The sequence below is a fragment of the Triticum aestivum genome, chromosome 5B, assembly GCF_018294505.1.
Source record: "Triticum aestivum cultivar Chinese Spring chromosome 5B, IWGSC CS RefSeq v2.1, whole genome shotgun sequence".
NCBI lineage: Eukaryota > Viridiplantae > Streptophyta > Magnoliopsida > Poales > Poaceae > Triticum > Triticum aestivum.
In genome coordinates this window covers 657,987,909-658,002,284 of record NC_057807.1, presented here as the reverse complement: position 1 = coordinate 658,002,284, position 14,376 = coordinate 657,987,909, and the positions used below count along the sequence as shown (strand labels likewise).

At 45.9% G+C, this 14,376-nt stretch overlaps 1 protein-coding gene across 1 annotated transcript; it reads left to right on the top strand.

Moving 5' to 3' along the window:
* Positions 1-1,780: 1,780 nt before the first annotated feature.
* LOC123113956 (protein trichome birefringence-like 33) lies at positions 1,781-4,792 on the top strand. The gene is made up of 4 exons (XM_044535297.1): positions 1,781-2,044; positions 2,129-2,364; positions 3,638-4,009; positions 4,128-4,792. The coding sequence occupies exons 1-4, from the start codon at positions 1,970-1,972 to the stop codon at positions 4,645-4,647; spliced, it is 1,203 nt and encodes a 400-aa protein (XP_044391232.1). The 5' UTR covers positions 1,781-1,969; the 3' UTR covers positions 4,648-4,792.
* The last annotated feature ends 9,584 nt before the right edge of the window (positions 4,793-14,376 follow it).

The following is a 14,376-nucleotide window of genomic DNA, read 5'->3' as shown; positions in this document are numbered from 1 at the left end:
ATTGTTGCACAGAAAGTGAGCCCTTGTTGCATGTTAACCTTAGAAACTCCCTTGACATTTCCCATAGTTTTTTTCTAGACGTGCTTTGCTCTTTGCTCAAATCTCAAATATTTTTGAGGGGCTAAACCTCTTAGATCTAATCGCGACGATGCAAGGGAACTCCTGAAATTTTCCTTCTCCACCATCATCCACCATAACCACTGTAGCTGATCACTCATTATCACATTAATGGCACTGATCACCAAGTTCGGCCCATGATACTGAAGCATCAACCCAATGTAATCAAGGACTTCCCATCGCAGTGGCAAATTTATCTAGATGAAGAATTGCACAACCCACCCAACTCTGCCCACTCACATGTTATCTCCTAGTCTACTTTGCAGTTCTCTCTTGTGACCTTGTCGCGCCCTGCAAAAAAAAAAAACGGCGAATCTTTGCTGGTCCAACCGGGTATATTGAGCGGCATAAGATATATGGCATATGGCTTGAGGTATGAGGATCACATTGACCAGCGATCTTTCCGTCAATCTTATCTCTCCAACATATGAACACCACTCCGTGTAGTATCATTTATGTATATAACGTGGTGCACCAAACCAAAGCACCAAAAACACCAAAGACATTAAAAATGAACAGGGAAAAACAATAAAGCGCCGAAACCATGGGAACGTTTCTCCAACCGGTCTCATGCGGGACCCGATCCTTGCTTGCGGCGTCGGCCTCGTCCATATGGCAAACACCCCAGTCCACCCGCACCTGCTCCGTACCTTTCCTACTCCCACTTTTATCTGCACCTTTGCTTACAATCCACACAGGGAAATATGTCACGACTTTGCCGGCGAGAGATTTAATTAATTCCGCTTTATTGTTAGATGGCATTGCTTTCATTAGACCGTCTTACACAATTCTGGTAGGAAAAGAACTCCTCAACCGTATGATATGGCCACCATTTTTTGTTTGGTACGTCGCTTTTGTGGTGCTAATGATGATTGCCGCCAGATGGAATTCAGTTAGGTGCACCAGATAGTCCTAAGAAATCATACTCCTACATACAGCAGTTAGCATGGGCCTCTTTTTTAAAAATTGCGGAGGTATAGCATGAACCGTGTGCGTGGAGTAGAAACGAGCGAACAAATCCCACCTAAATTAAAATGAGCTTCTTTACGCATAAGCAACGCTCGTTGTAATAGGAGTACTCCTCAATCGTGTCAATCCTTTCCACCACGAACTTCCCTTTTTTTTCCTTTCGCGACAGGGAGTTCTCACCAGTTTCCCCCGCCGGAGAAAAGCAAACGTCGGCGGCAGCATAAGGCGGAGGACCGTCGCGCTAGCTGCTGCTACAAAGCGCACGTTCGTTCGCTACGGCACGACGCAATTAAGAACGTACCCACAACAATAATAAAGGCTCGACGGTAACTGAATTTTGCACTTCGACAGAATTCCAACCAGATAGCGTCAGAGCAGCGTCCGACCTGTGAGCGACCCACCTACCGTGGCAGTCTGGGCAAGTCGTGCCTTGCAAAGAAGCGCACGCACACCCATCGCCTACCCGCCACCGTACCGTACCGGCGCGACCTCGCTCTACAGCAATGCCGATCGGAGCGTCGAGCCACACCCCGTCGGTCGAAAAGGGAGTGAGATCTCGCTTTAGTTTTAGGAAATTCAAAAGCTGCGACACAAGCTAGCTCTAGCCAGCACCCCAATGTCGTCGCGCCTACTACTACCGCCACTGGTGTGGTAGGAGTGGTAGTAGTACGTGCGTGCGGTTGTTGGAGCCGGACCCCGCGCCCGCGTTATATCTGCTGGAGCGCGAGCCCGATCCCGTCAGTGTCCCGGTGGTGGCTACTCAGAGTGGGAGCCAAGCTAGAGCGGCCAGATCCCACTCACCCACCCAATGCGCGCGCGCCCCTCGTGAGCTACCAGAGCCGACCGACACACTCACCAGAGCACCGCCGAACGGACGAACGCCATGGTGAAGGCGAAGCTCCTCGCTGTGCTGGCCCTCGTGGCCGTCGCCGCGCCGTTCCTCCGCGCCGCCGGCCAGGTACGCTCGCCGGCAACCTGGAGCTCCGGAGAGTGACAATGCGCGTGCGTGGCTAACGTTTGCTGTCTTGGTAATGTAATGCAGGAGGAGGGTGAGGGCGGGGCGAGGCCGTCGGAGCTGCTGCCGTTCGCGGTGGGCGCGGCGCCGGCGGGGTGCGACGTCGGGCAGGGCGAGTGGGTGTACGACGAGGCGGCGGCGCCGGCGTACGATGAGGAGGCGTGCCCCTACATCCCGGCGGAGCTGACGTGCCAGGCGCACGGCCGCCCCGACAAGTCGTACCAGCACTGGCGGTGGCAGCCCCGCGGCTGCTCGCTCCCCAGGTGCGCTCTCCCGCCGGCGTGCTCTCGCCTTACTATCTCACCGCCACTCGCTCACGATGAGCTCGCGCACGGTAGATCGATGCGTGTGGGGTACGGTGGCATCTAAAGTGAACGGCCGTCACGCACGCAAGGAACCGCGCATAAAGATACGGAGGAGCAGACGCGTACGTAGAAATCCAAAAATTACTTGATATATTGACGCGGGAGCAGCTCGACCTAATTTCGTGAGCTCTAGCTCTAGATAAGCCAATAATGCCGAGGCACGGTAGGGCCTTTCCGCCATGGAAGGACAGCGCTACAGCGCAGGGTAGGTGAGGCACCATCCTCTCTCTGTTCTCGTGGTACCAACAGAAGTTACTCAGCTGTAGAATTCAAAAATTCAAAGCCGTTGTAGTACTGTACGTAGTGATGAACGGCGAGGAGGTACTGCTGCTGGGTGATTGTCGTCAAGGGATCATGATCCTTGTATCTATAGGTGGTCACGTGACGCAGGAGCTACCACTCCAGATTGTCGGCTCGGTGCACGGGGACGTGCCTGCGTTCTAGCCGCAATTTTAACAGAGCAAATTAACAAAATTTGCTGCCAAATTGCTGTGGATTCCACACTTTTGCTCTGGCTCTACCCCAAAACTGTGGCAAGCCAGGGCACGCCTTGGTGGTTGTGCATGGCTTCTGTCCAGATGACAAACATGCACGCCGTGCAGACAAACAAAACGAGGTCCATCAACGTTGGTGGATTTGGCAGAGGTAGGGAGGGATGGGCCGTGTACGTGCCGTGCCCACAAGTGCACCACCTATTTCGTCGTGATCCAGAAATCTTGTGCATGTCATGGCCCCGAGCGAGGTCTCATTGGCTCATTGCACAGCTCTTTTGAGGAAGGAAATGCCGAGTGGTGATTCGCTGTCCGAAATGTTTTGGCTCAAGCGGCAGGGTTGGGTGGGACGGGACGTAGAGGTCACCTACCTATACTCAGCTGCAGTTGTTACACTCGGCAGGTAGCATGTGAGAACAGAGCACTGACCAAAAAAGGCTACGCTGTCAATCTAATTTAGTACTGAATTTAACAATTAGACTTTTGAATGGACATTTCTTGTACTATAAATAGAAAAACATTTTCCGTAAAATATCCACATGAAAATCACTTCGTGTTAGTTCAGAGATTCAGAGCAACCGTGGTTGTTGCTTTGTTCATGGCCCATCTTAGTTCATATTCACATTTTTTTTCAAGGCAAGAGTAATGTTGTAAGTAATTAAAATTGTTGAATGCTGCAGCTTCAACGCGACGGTGATGCTGGAGATGCTGCGCGGGAAGCGGATGCTGTTCGTGGGCGACTCGCTGAACCGGGCGCAGTACGTGTCGCTGCTCTGCCTGCTCCACCGCGCCATGCCGGAGGGCTCCACCTCCTTCGAGACCGTCGACGCGCTCAGCATCTTCAGGGCCAAGGCCTACGACGCCACCATCGAGTTCTACTGGGCGCCGCTCCTCGCCGAGTCCAACGCCGACGACGGCGTCGAGCACCAGCTCAACGACCGCGTCATCCGCGGCGCGCCCATGGACCGCCACTCGAGATTCTGGAAGGGCGCCGACGTCCTCGTCTTCAACTCCTACCTCTGGTGGATGACCGGCGACAAGATCCAGATCCTGTAAGCAACCCAACAAACATCTCTCTCCAGATCAATTTAACAAGATCCAGATCACTTTGATGATCTCAACGAAGCTCTGCTCTGATCTTCTTCTGTATGCATGGCTGGTTGGTTGCAGGAGGGGCGCCGACAACGACATGAGCAAGGACATCGTGGAGATGGGCGCGGAGGAGGCCTACAGGCTGGTGCTGCACCAGGTGGTGCGGTGGCTGGACGGCAACGTGGACCCCAAGAGGTCCCGGGTCTTCTTCGTCACGGCGTCGCCCACGCACGCCACCGGCCAGCTCTGGGGCGACGAGGCGGAGGGCAGCAACTGCCACGGCCAGACCAAGCCCATCGCCGACGCCTCCTACTGGGGGAGCACCAGCAGGGCGATGCTGCGGGTCACCGGCGAGGTGCTGGCCGCGTCCGCGAGGGTGCCCGTCGGCGTGGTAAACGTCACGCAGATGTCCGAGTACCGCCGGGACGCGCACACGCAGGTGTACCGGGAGCAGTGGGCGCCGCCCACCAAGGAGCAGCTCGCCGACCCCAAGAGCTACGCCGACTGCACCCACTGGTGCCTCCCCGGCGTGCCCGACGCATGGAACGAGCTGCTCTACTGGAAGCTCTTCTTCCCCGCCAACGACCAGGCCCTCTGACGCGTCATCATCGTCGTCGTCGTTCTAACATGCGTCGTACAGTGTCGTTGCCATCGGCGTGCTGCATCGTGTGTGGACGCCATGGCTATAGTTCGTTCCCTTTTTTTGGCAATGTGATCAAATGTGTGTTCCTATGCTCTTCTCACTGGATCTTGTCCCCTTACACGCTGGATGCCTTTCACGGGCTTGCGTGGCACGTACAGGCCACAGAAACGCTGAAATTTGACCTCCAGCGGTAGAAAATATTGTTAAGGACATCTACAAATGGACTTCACAAATCCGTAAACCTAAATGCCTGTGTTCAGAGGCGCATCTGCAAACGGTGACCGGTCACCCCTCATGTCTCCGTGTCTGCAGACACCCCCCTTAGGCCCTTACATTTGGCCCCCAAATCCATACTAGCCATGCAAGTTGATGCAAAATATGTAGATCAACATATCAACATTCAGACAACACAAACATAGCATGGATCATACTTATTCGGCATACAGTTTTGTACATTCCGGCCCAAAAGTTCATCATACAAATCTAGATACATAGATAAACATAGCTAAACGGAGGGGCACTGGGCATCACCGTTTCCTCGCCGGTCCCTTCTCCATGCGGCCACGAGAGTGGTGATAGTAGTCCTTCGCGTAGGTGTCGGCGGCCGAAGGGGCGTCATTGTCGGTGCTCATCGTGCCCCGCTGAACGAGGACGAGATGTTTGTCAGTGAGACGATGGGCAGCGCTCGCCTGCTCCTTCGTGAGCCGAGCCACTTACGCATCGACAGCCACCCTCTCTGTCGCGTGACACTTAGACTGCTCGGTGCTGAGTTGGAGTGCATTCGTGTTCTTGCAGTGCGGGCACCTCGTGTCCGTCTCTGTTGTGGACATCGGCGGACGCAACACCATGATGTCTACTGCGCAACTTTATTCTTATAGACTCGTGTTGGGCCTCCAAGCGCAGAGTTTTGTAGGACAGTAGCAATTTTTCCTCAAGTGGATAACCTAAGGTTTATCAATCTATGGGAGGTATAGGATGAAGATGATCTCTCTCAAGCAACCCCGCAACCAAATAACAAAAAGTCTCTTGTGTCCCCAACACACCAAATACAATGGCAAAATTGTATAGGTGCACTAGTTCGACGAAGAGATGGTGATAAAAGTGTAATATTGATGGTAGAAATATATTTCTATAATCTGAATAAGTAGAAACAACAAGGTAGCGAATAGTAAACGGGCACAAAAACGGTATTGCAATGCTTGAAAATGAGGCCTAGGGTCCATAATTTCACTAGTGCAACCTCTCAATAATGCTAACATAGCTGGATCATATGATTATCCCTCAAAGTGCAATAAAGAATGACTCCCGAGTTCCTATTAGCGGAGAACAAAAAATAGAAATTTGTTTGTAGGGTACGAAACCACCTCAAAGCTATTCTTCCCGATCAATCTCTCCTAAAGTTCGTACCAAAATAACGCAAGCTATTCTTTCTGATCGATCTAATCAAGAGTTCGTACTAAAATAACACCAAAGCAAATTCATATTCATAATACTCAATCCACACAAAGAACTACAAGGGGACCCCAAAGTTTCTATCAGAGAAAAGATAATAAAAACATGCATCAACCCCTATGCAAAGATTACCCCAACGTCACCTCGGGAATCCGCAAGTTGAGTGCCATACAATACATCAAGTGAATCAATATGATACCCCAATTGTCACCTCAAGTATTCATACCGTAAGACATACATCATGTGTTCTCATCTCTGAATATTCAATCCGACAAGACATAACTTCAAAGGGTAAAGATTCAATTCATCACAACAAGAGTATAGAGGGGAGAAACATCATATGATCCATCTATATTAACAAAGCCCATAATATAGATCACGAGACAGATTAAACACATAGCTACTAGTACAAACCCTCAACCTCGAGGATGGACTACTCCCTCCTCATCGTGGTGGCCGCCGGGATGATGAAGATGGACACAGGAGATGATTCCCCCCTCCGCCAGGGTGCCGGAACGGGGTCTAGATTGGTTTTCGTTGGCTACAGAGCCTTGCAGCGGCGGAACTTTTGATCTAGGGTAACCCCGAAGGATCCCCCAGGTGGTGCTCTGGTCCATCGGGAGTCTTCTGGCCCATAAAAAACTCCAAAAAGTTTCACGATGTTTGGACTCCGTTTGATATTGATTTCCTGCGATGTCAAAAACAAGCAAAAAACAACAACTGGCACTAGGCACTGGGTCAATAGGTTAGTCCCAAAAATTGATATAAAGTTGCTATAAAATGATTGTAAAACATCCAAGAATGATAATAAAATAACATGAATACTTCATAAATTATAGATACGTTGGAGACGTATCAGCATCCCCAAGCTTAATTCCTACTCGTCCTCGAGTAGGTAAATGATAAAAGAAATAATTTATGAAGTGTGAATGCTAGCAAAGTGCATAAGTTTGATCAATGATAATTTCAATCACTTTTCCTAGCATCATAACATCGATTCTTTCTCATAAAACTTCTCATGTTATAGTGGCAACCAATTCACATGTTAAGGTTCAAACAATGAATTCTCTTGAAACTCAACAACATATGTTCTTAGCCACCAAGCAATTGCAATTCAACTTATTCAACAGACTTTAAGTAAGAGCTCCACATACTCAACCATCATATAGTCTTCTATGATTGCTAACACTCACCGCATACACATGAGCAAAACGTTTCAACCGGACACATAGAAATATAGGGGCTTATTGATTTGCCTCCCAACGTATTCACCTCAAGGGTGATATCAACAATAATAACTCATGTTACCCATATTCGGCTGGACATATGTGCCTAGATCATTCCTCACCACATGATGCTTGCCAAAGGAGAAAAATAAAAAGGAATAGAGAAAAAACTTTGACTCTTGCATAAAAGTAAATACTGAAAAGTAAAAGATAGGCTCTTCACAGAGGGAAGCAGAGGTTGCCATGCGCTTATTTGTTTGTATGCTCAATCCCTTAGTGCAAAAGAACATCACGTTATATTGCCCCTTGTGATGGGAACCTTTATTATGCAGTCTGTTGCTTTTATTGCTTTACCATCACAAGTTCGTACAACGCTCAATTTTCTCTTACACTAAATGATCTTACACTTTTAGAAGCAATTTTTATTGCCTTATTGCATCGATGACAACTTACTTGAGGGATCTTGGTCAATCCCTGGGTAGGTATGGTGGACTCTTGAAGATAAGATTTCGGTTTAAGGGTTTTGGATGCACAAGTAGTATCTCTACTTAGTGCGGAATTTTTGGCTAGAAAAGATGGGGGGCAAGCACCACATGTTGAAGGATCTATGACAATATGACTTCTATGTGAATATGAACAAACATAAATCATTACGTTGTCTTCCTTGTCCAACGTCAACAATTTTGGCATATAATATTTGATGGGGTCTCACAATCACAAAAGATTTCCACGATAGTGTATTTGCATGCGAAAGTTCTCTTCCTTATACTAATTATTCGTGAATTGCTTGTATGACCAATATTGTGATTGTCAAGCCTCAAAAGATTTCACTTTCTAAACCCAATGTGAAGCTACCACTAGGCATGATATGATTTCAACTTCATGACATTCAATTTATTCAACAATTTACTCATAGGATATAAGTGAAGCACAAGAGTAAATGACAAACTACTCCAAAAAGATATAAGTGAAGATCAAGCGAGTAGTTAAGTAAATAGATAGCTATGTGAGGACTCTCTTTTATTTAAAAGTTTCAGATCTAAGTATTTTATTAAAACAACAAGAAAAATAAAATAAAATGACATTCCAAGAATAACACACATCATGTGAAGAAGCAAAAACTTAGGCTCAACCGATACTAACCGATAATTGTTGAAGAAGAAAGGTGGGATACCTACCGGGGCATCCCCAAGCTTAGATGCTTGAGACTTCTTGGAGTATTAATTTGGGATGCCTTGGGCATCCCCAACCTTGAGATTTTGTGTCTCCTTAATTCCTCGCTTATCGTGGTTTTCCTAAATCTCGAAAGCTTCATCCACGCAAAACTCAACAAGAACTCGTGAGATAAGTTAGTATAAACCAATGCAAAAAACCTTATCATTCTCTACTGTAGCAAATCACTAAAATTATTATTCAACATTGCATACTAAATGTCTGTGCATATTTAATACTCCTATCCTCAAATAGAATCATTAAACAAGCAAACATATGCAAACATAACAACAATCTGCCAAAACAGTACTGTCTGTAAAGAATGCAAGAGTATCAATGCTTATTCAACTCCAAACATTATGAAATTCTACCACACTGTAGAAAATTTATCAGAGCTTATTATGCAAAAAGTTTCAACATTTTAGCACATTCTGACTTTTCTAGGGAATTTTTGCAACAGCGATAAGCTTTCTGCTTTGAAACAGCAACATGTATACTTGCAAAATAAGCATGGTAAAGGCTATCCTTGACAGTTTTATTGAAGTAAAAGATGCAAAACATTATTATAAATAACAGCAAGCAAATCCTAACAAAATAAATTGACGCTCTAAGCAAAACACATATCATGTGACGAATGAAAACATAGCGCCAAGTGAGGTTACCGATAATGTTGGAGACGAAAGAGGGGATGCCTTTCGGGGCATCCCCAAGCTTAGTTACTTGGATCTTTCTTGGATATTAACCTGGGGTGCCTTGGTAATACCCAAGCTTAGGGTTTTGTCACTCATTATTCTTCTCATATCGACATCCCACCCAAAACTTGAAAACTTCAATCACACAGAACTTAATGGAACTTCGTGAGCTAGGTTACTATGATAAAGAGAAAACCATTTCATTTTGGTACTGCCAAAGGAAAGATTCATAATTGTTTCCACACAATTTCTACTGTATCATATCATTTCCACAATATATATTGAGCAATATAAGCCGTAGAAACTAGAAAACAAGCAAACTATGCATTGAAAACAGAATCTGTCAAAAACAGAACAATCTGTAGTAATCTGTACTCCAATCATACTTCTGCCACTCCAAAAATTCTGAAAAATTAGGACAGCGTAGAGAATTTGTATATCTATCACCTGTAAAAAATTCAGATCAAAAGGATGTTCCAGTGAATTTTCAAAATTCCTGGACCGAGCACAAAAGTTTCTGTTTTTGCACAGAATCAAGTCAACCATCATCCACACTATCTCAAAGGCTTTACTTGGCACTTTATTGAAACAAAAGCAATAAAACATGATTAATACAGTAGCTTAATCATGTGAACTCACAAAAAACAGAAGGTAAAAATGTTGGATTGTCTTCCAACAGGCGCTTTTCTTTAATGCCTTTTAGCTAGGCGAGATGATTTCAATGATGCTCGTGTTGGGGAGCGTAGTAATTTCAAAAATTTCCTACGCACACGCAAGATTATGGTGATGCATAGCAATGAGCGGGAGAGTGTTGTCCACGTACCCTCGTAGACTGTAAGCGGAAGCGTTATGACAAGCGGTTGATGTAGTCGTACGTCTTCACGATCCGACCAATCCTAGTACCGAAAGTACGACACCTCCGCGATCTGCACACGTTCGGCTCGGTGACGTCCCACGAACTCACGATCCAGCAGAGTGTTGAGGGAGACTTTCGTCGGCATGACGGCGTGGTGACGGTGATGATGAAGCTACCGGCACAGGGCTTCGCCTAAGCACTGCAACGATATGACCGAGGCGGATTATGGTGGATGGGGGCACCGCACACGGCTAAGAGATCAATGATCAACTTGTGTGTCTATGGGGTGCCCCCTCCCCCGTATATAAAGGAGTGGAAGAGGTGGGAGGGCCGACCCTCTATGGCGCGCTCTGGAGGAGTCCTACTCCCACCGGGAGTAGGATTCCCCCCTCCCTTCCCTAGTTGGACTAGGAGAGAAGGAAGGGGGAGAGAGGGGGGAAGGAAAGGGGGGCCGCCCCTGTTTGGGAACGTAGTAATTTCAAAAAAATTCCTACACACACGCAAGATCATGGTGATGTATAGCATCGAGAGGGGAGAGTGTAATCTACATACCCTTGTAGACCGAAAGCGGAAGCGTTAGAACAACGCGGTTGATGTAGTCGTACGTCTTCACAGCCCGACCGATCAAGCACCGAAACTACGACACCTCCGAGTTCTAGCACACGTTCAGCTCGATGACATCCCTCGAACTCCGATCCAGCCGAGTGTCGAGGGAGAGTTCCGTCAGCACGACGGCGTGGTGACGATCTTGATGTTCTACCGTCGCAGGGCTTCGCCTAAGCACCGCTACAATATTATCGAGGAGGACTACGGTGGAGGGGGGCACCGCACACGGCTAATAGATCTCAAGGATCAATCATTGTTGTGTCTTTGGGGTGCCCCCCTGCCCCCATATATATAGGAGCAAGGGGGGAGGCGGCCGGCCTATGGAGGAGGCGCACCAAGGGGGGAGTCCTACTCCCACCGGGAGTAGGACTCCTCCTTTCCTTGTTGGAGAAGAAAAGAGGAGGAGAGGGAGAAGGAAAAGGGGGCCGGCCCCCTTGTCCAAATCGGACCAGAGGGGGGGCGCAGGCCTCCTTCCTTTTGGCCTCTCTCCTCTATTCCCGTATGGCCCAATAAGGCCCATATACTCCCCGGCGAATTCCCGTAACTCTCCGGTACTCCGAAAAATACCCGAATCACTCGGAACCTTTCCGAACTCCGAATATAGTCGTCCAATATATCGATCTTTACGTCTCGACCATTTCGAGACTCCTCGTCATGTCCCCGATCTCATCCGGGACTCCGAACTCCTTCGGTACATCAAAACTCATAAACTCATAATATAACTGTCATCGAAACCTTAAGCGTGCGGACCCTACGGGTTCGAGAACAATGTAGACATGACCTAGAACTATTCTCGGTCAATAACCAATAGCGGAACCTGGATGCTCATATTGGCTCCCACATATTCTACGAAGATCTTTATCGGTCAAACCGCATAACAACATACGTTGTTTCCTTTGTCATCGGTATGTTACTTGCCCGAGATTCGATCGTCGGTATCCAATACCTACTTCAATCTTGTTACTGGCAAGTCTCTTTACTCGTTACGTAATGCATCATTCCGTAACTAACTCATTAGTTACATTGCTTGCAAGGCTTATAGTGATGTGCATTACCGAGAGGGCCCAGAGATACCTCTCCGACAATCGGAGTGACAAAAGCTAATCTCGAAATACGCCAACCCAATATGTACCTTTGGAGACACCTGTAGTACTCCTTTATAATCACCCAGTTACGTTGTGACGTTTGGTAGCACCCAAAGTGTTCCTCCGGTAAACGGGAGTTGCATAATCTCATAGTTACAGGAACATGTATAAGTCGTGGAGAAAGCAATAGCAATATACTAAATGATCAAGTGCTAGGCTAACGGAATGGGTCATGTCAATCACATCATTCTCCTAATGATGTGATCTCATTAATCAAATGACAACACATGTCTATGGTTAGGAAACATAACCATCTTTGATTAATGAGCTAGTCAAGTAGAGGCATACTAGTGACTATATGTTTGTCTATGTATTCACACATGTATCATATTTCCGGTTAATACAATTCTAGCATGAATAATAAACATTTATCATGAAATAAGGAAATAAATAATAACTTTATTATTGCCTCTAGGGCATATTTCATTCAGTCTCCCACTTGCACTAGATTCAATAATATAGTTCACGTCGCCATGTGATTTAACACCAATATTCACATCTGTATGTGATTAATACCCATAGTTCACATCGTCATGTGATCAACACCCAAAGGGTTTACTAGAGTCAATAATCTAGTTCACATCGCTATGTGATTAACACCCAAAGAGTACAAAGGTATGATCATGTTTTGTTCGTGAGGGAAATTTAGTCAACGGGTCTGTCACATACAAAGCCGTATGTATTTTGCAAATATTCTATGTCTTCAATGCTCTGCATGGAGCTACTCTAGCTAATTGCTCCCACTTTCAATATGTATCCAGATTGAGACTTAGAGTCCTCTAGACCAGTGTAAAAGTTTGCACCGATGTAACTTTTATAACGAACTCTTTTATCACCTCCATAATCGAGAAATATCTCCTTAGTCCTCACTAAGGATATTCTTGACCGCTGTCGAGTGATCTACTTTTAGATCAAAATTGTATTCCTTTGTCAAACTCAGAGCAAGGTATACAATAGGTTTGGTTCACAGCATAGCATACTTTATAGAACCCATGACTGAGGCATAGGGAATGACTTTTCATTCTCTTTCTATTTTCTGCCATGGTTGGGTCTTGAGTCTTACTCAACTTCACACCTTGCAACACAGGCAAGAACTCTTTCTTTGACTGTTCTATTTTGAACTACTTCAAAATCTTTGTCAAGGTATGTACTTATTGAAAAAACTTATCAAGCGTCTCGATCTATCTCTATAGATCTTGATGCTCAATATGTAAGCAGCTTCACCGAGGTCTTTCTTTGAAAAATTCCTGTCAAACACTCCTTTATGCTTTGCAGAATAATTCTACGTTATTTGTGATCAACAATATGTCATTCACATATACTTATCAGAAATGTTGTAGTGCTCCCACTCACTTTCTTGTAAATACAGGCCTTTCCAAAAGTCTGTATAAAACCATATGCTTTGATTAACTCATCAAAGCGTATATTCCAACTCCAAGATGCTTGCACCAGTCCATTGATGGATTGCTGGAGCTTGCACATTTTGTTAGCATCTTTAGGATTGACAAAACCTTCTGATTGCATCATATACAACTCTTCTTTCATAAATCCATTAAAGAATGCAGTTTTGACATCCATTTGCCAGATTTCATAAAATGTGGCAATTGCTAACATGATTCGGACAGACTTAAGCATCGATACGAGTGAGAAAATCTCATTGTATTCAACATCTTGAACTTGTCGAAAAACCTTTTTGTGACAAGTCGAGCTTTGTAGATAGTAACACTACTATCAACGTTCGTCTTCCTCTTGAAGATCCATTTATTTCTTATGGTTTGCCGATCATCAGGCAAGTCCACCAAAGTCCACACTCTGTTCTCATACATGGATCCTATCTCAGATTTCATGGCCTCCAGCCACTTTGCGGAATGTAGGCTCATCATCGCTTCCTCATAGTTCGTAGCTTTATCATGGTCTAGTAACATGACTTACAGAATAGGATTACCGTACCACTCTGGTGCGGACCGTACTCTGGAAGACCTACGAGGTTCTGTAGTAACTTGATCTGAAGTTTGATGATCATCATCATTAGCTTCCTCACTAATTGGTGTAGGAATCACTGGAACTGATTTCAGTGATGAACTATTTTCCAATTCGGGAGAAGGTACAATTACCTCATCAAGTTCTACTTTCCTCCCACTCACTTCTTTCGAGAGAAACTCCTTCTCTAGAAAGGATCTATTTTTAGCACCGAAAATCTTGCCTTCGGATCTGTGATAGAAGGTGTACCCAACAGTCTCTTTTGGGTATCCTATGAAGACACATTTCTCCGATTTGGGTTCGAGCTTATCAGGTTGAAGTTTCTTCACATAAGCATCGCAGCCCCAAACTTTAAGAAACGACAGCTTAGGTTTACTGCTAAACCATAGTTCATACGGTGTCATCTCAACGGATTTAGATGGTGCCCTATTAAACATGAATGCAGCTGTCTCTAATGCATAACCCCAAAACAATAGTGGTAAATCCGTAAGAGACATCATAGATTGCACTATATC

Coding starts and splice junctions, on each gene's coding strand:
- LOC123113956 (XM_044535297.1), top strand. CDS start 1,970: ATGGTGAAGGCGAAGCTCCTCGCTGTGCTGGCCCTCGTGGCCGTCGCC. Junction 2,365..3,637: donor CGCGGCTGCTCGCTCCCCAG/GTGCGCTCTCCC, acceptor TGAATGCTGCAG/CTTCAACGCGACGGTGATGC. Junction 4,010..4,127: donor GGCGACAAGATCCAGATCCT/GTAAGCAACCCA, acceptor GGTTGGTTGCAG/GAGGGGCGCCGACAACGACA.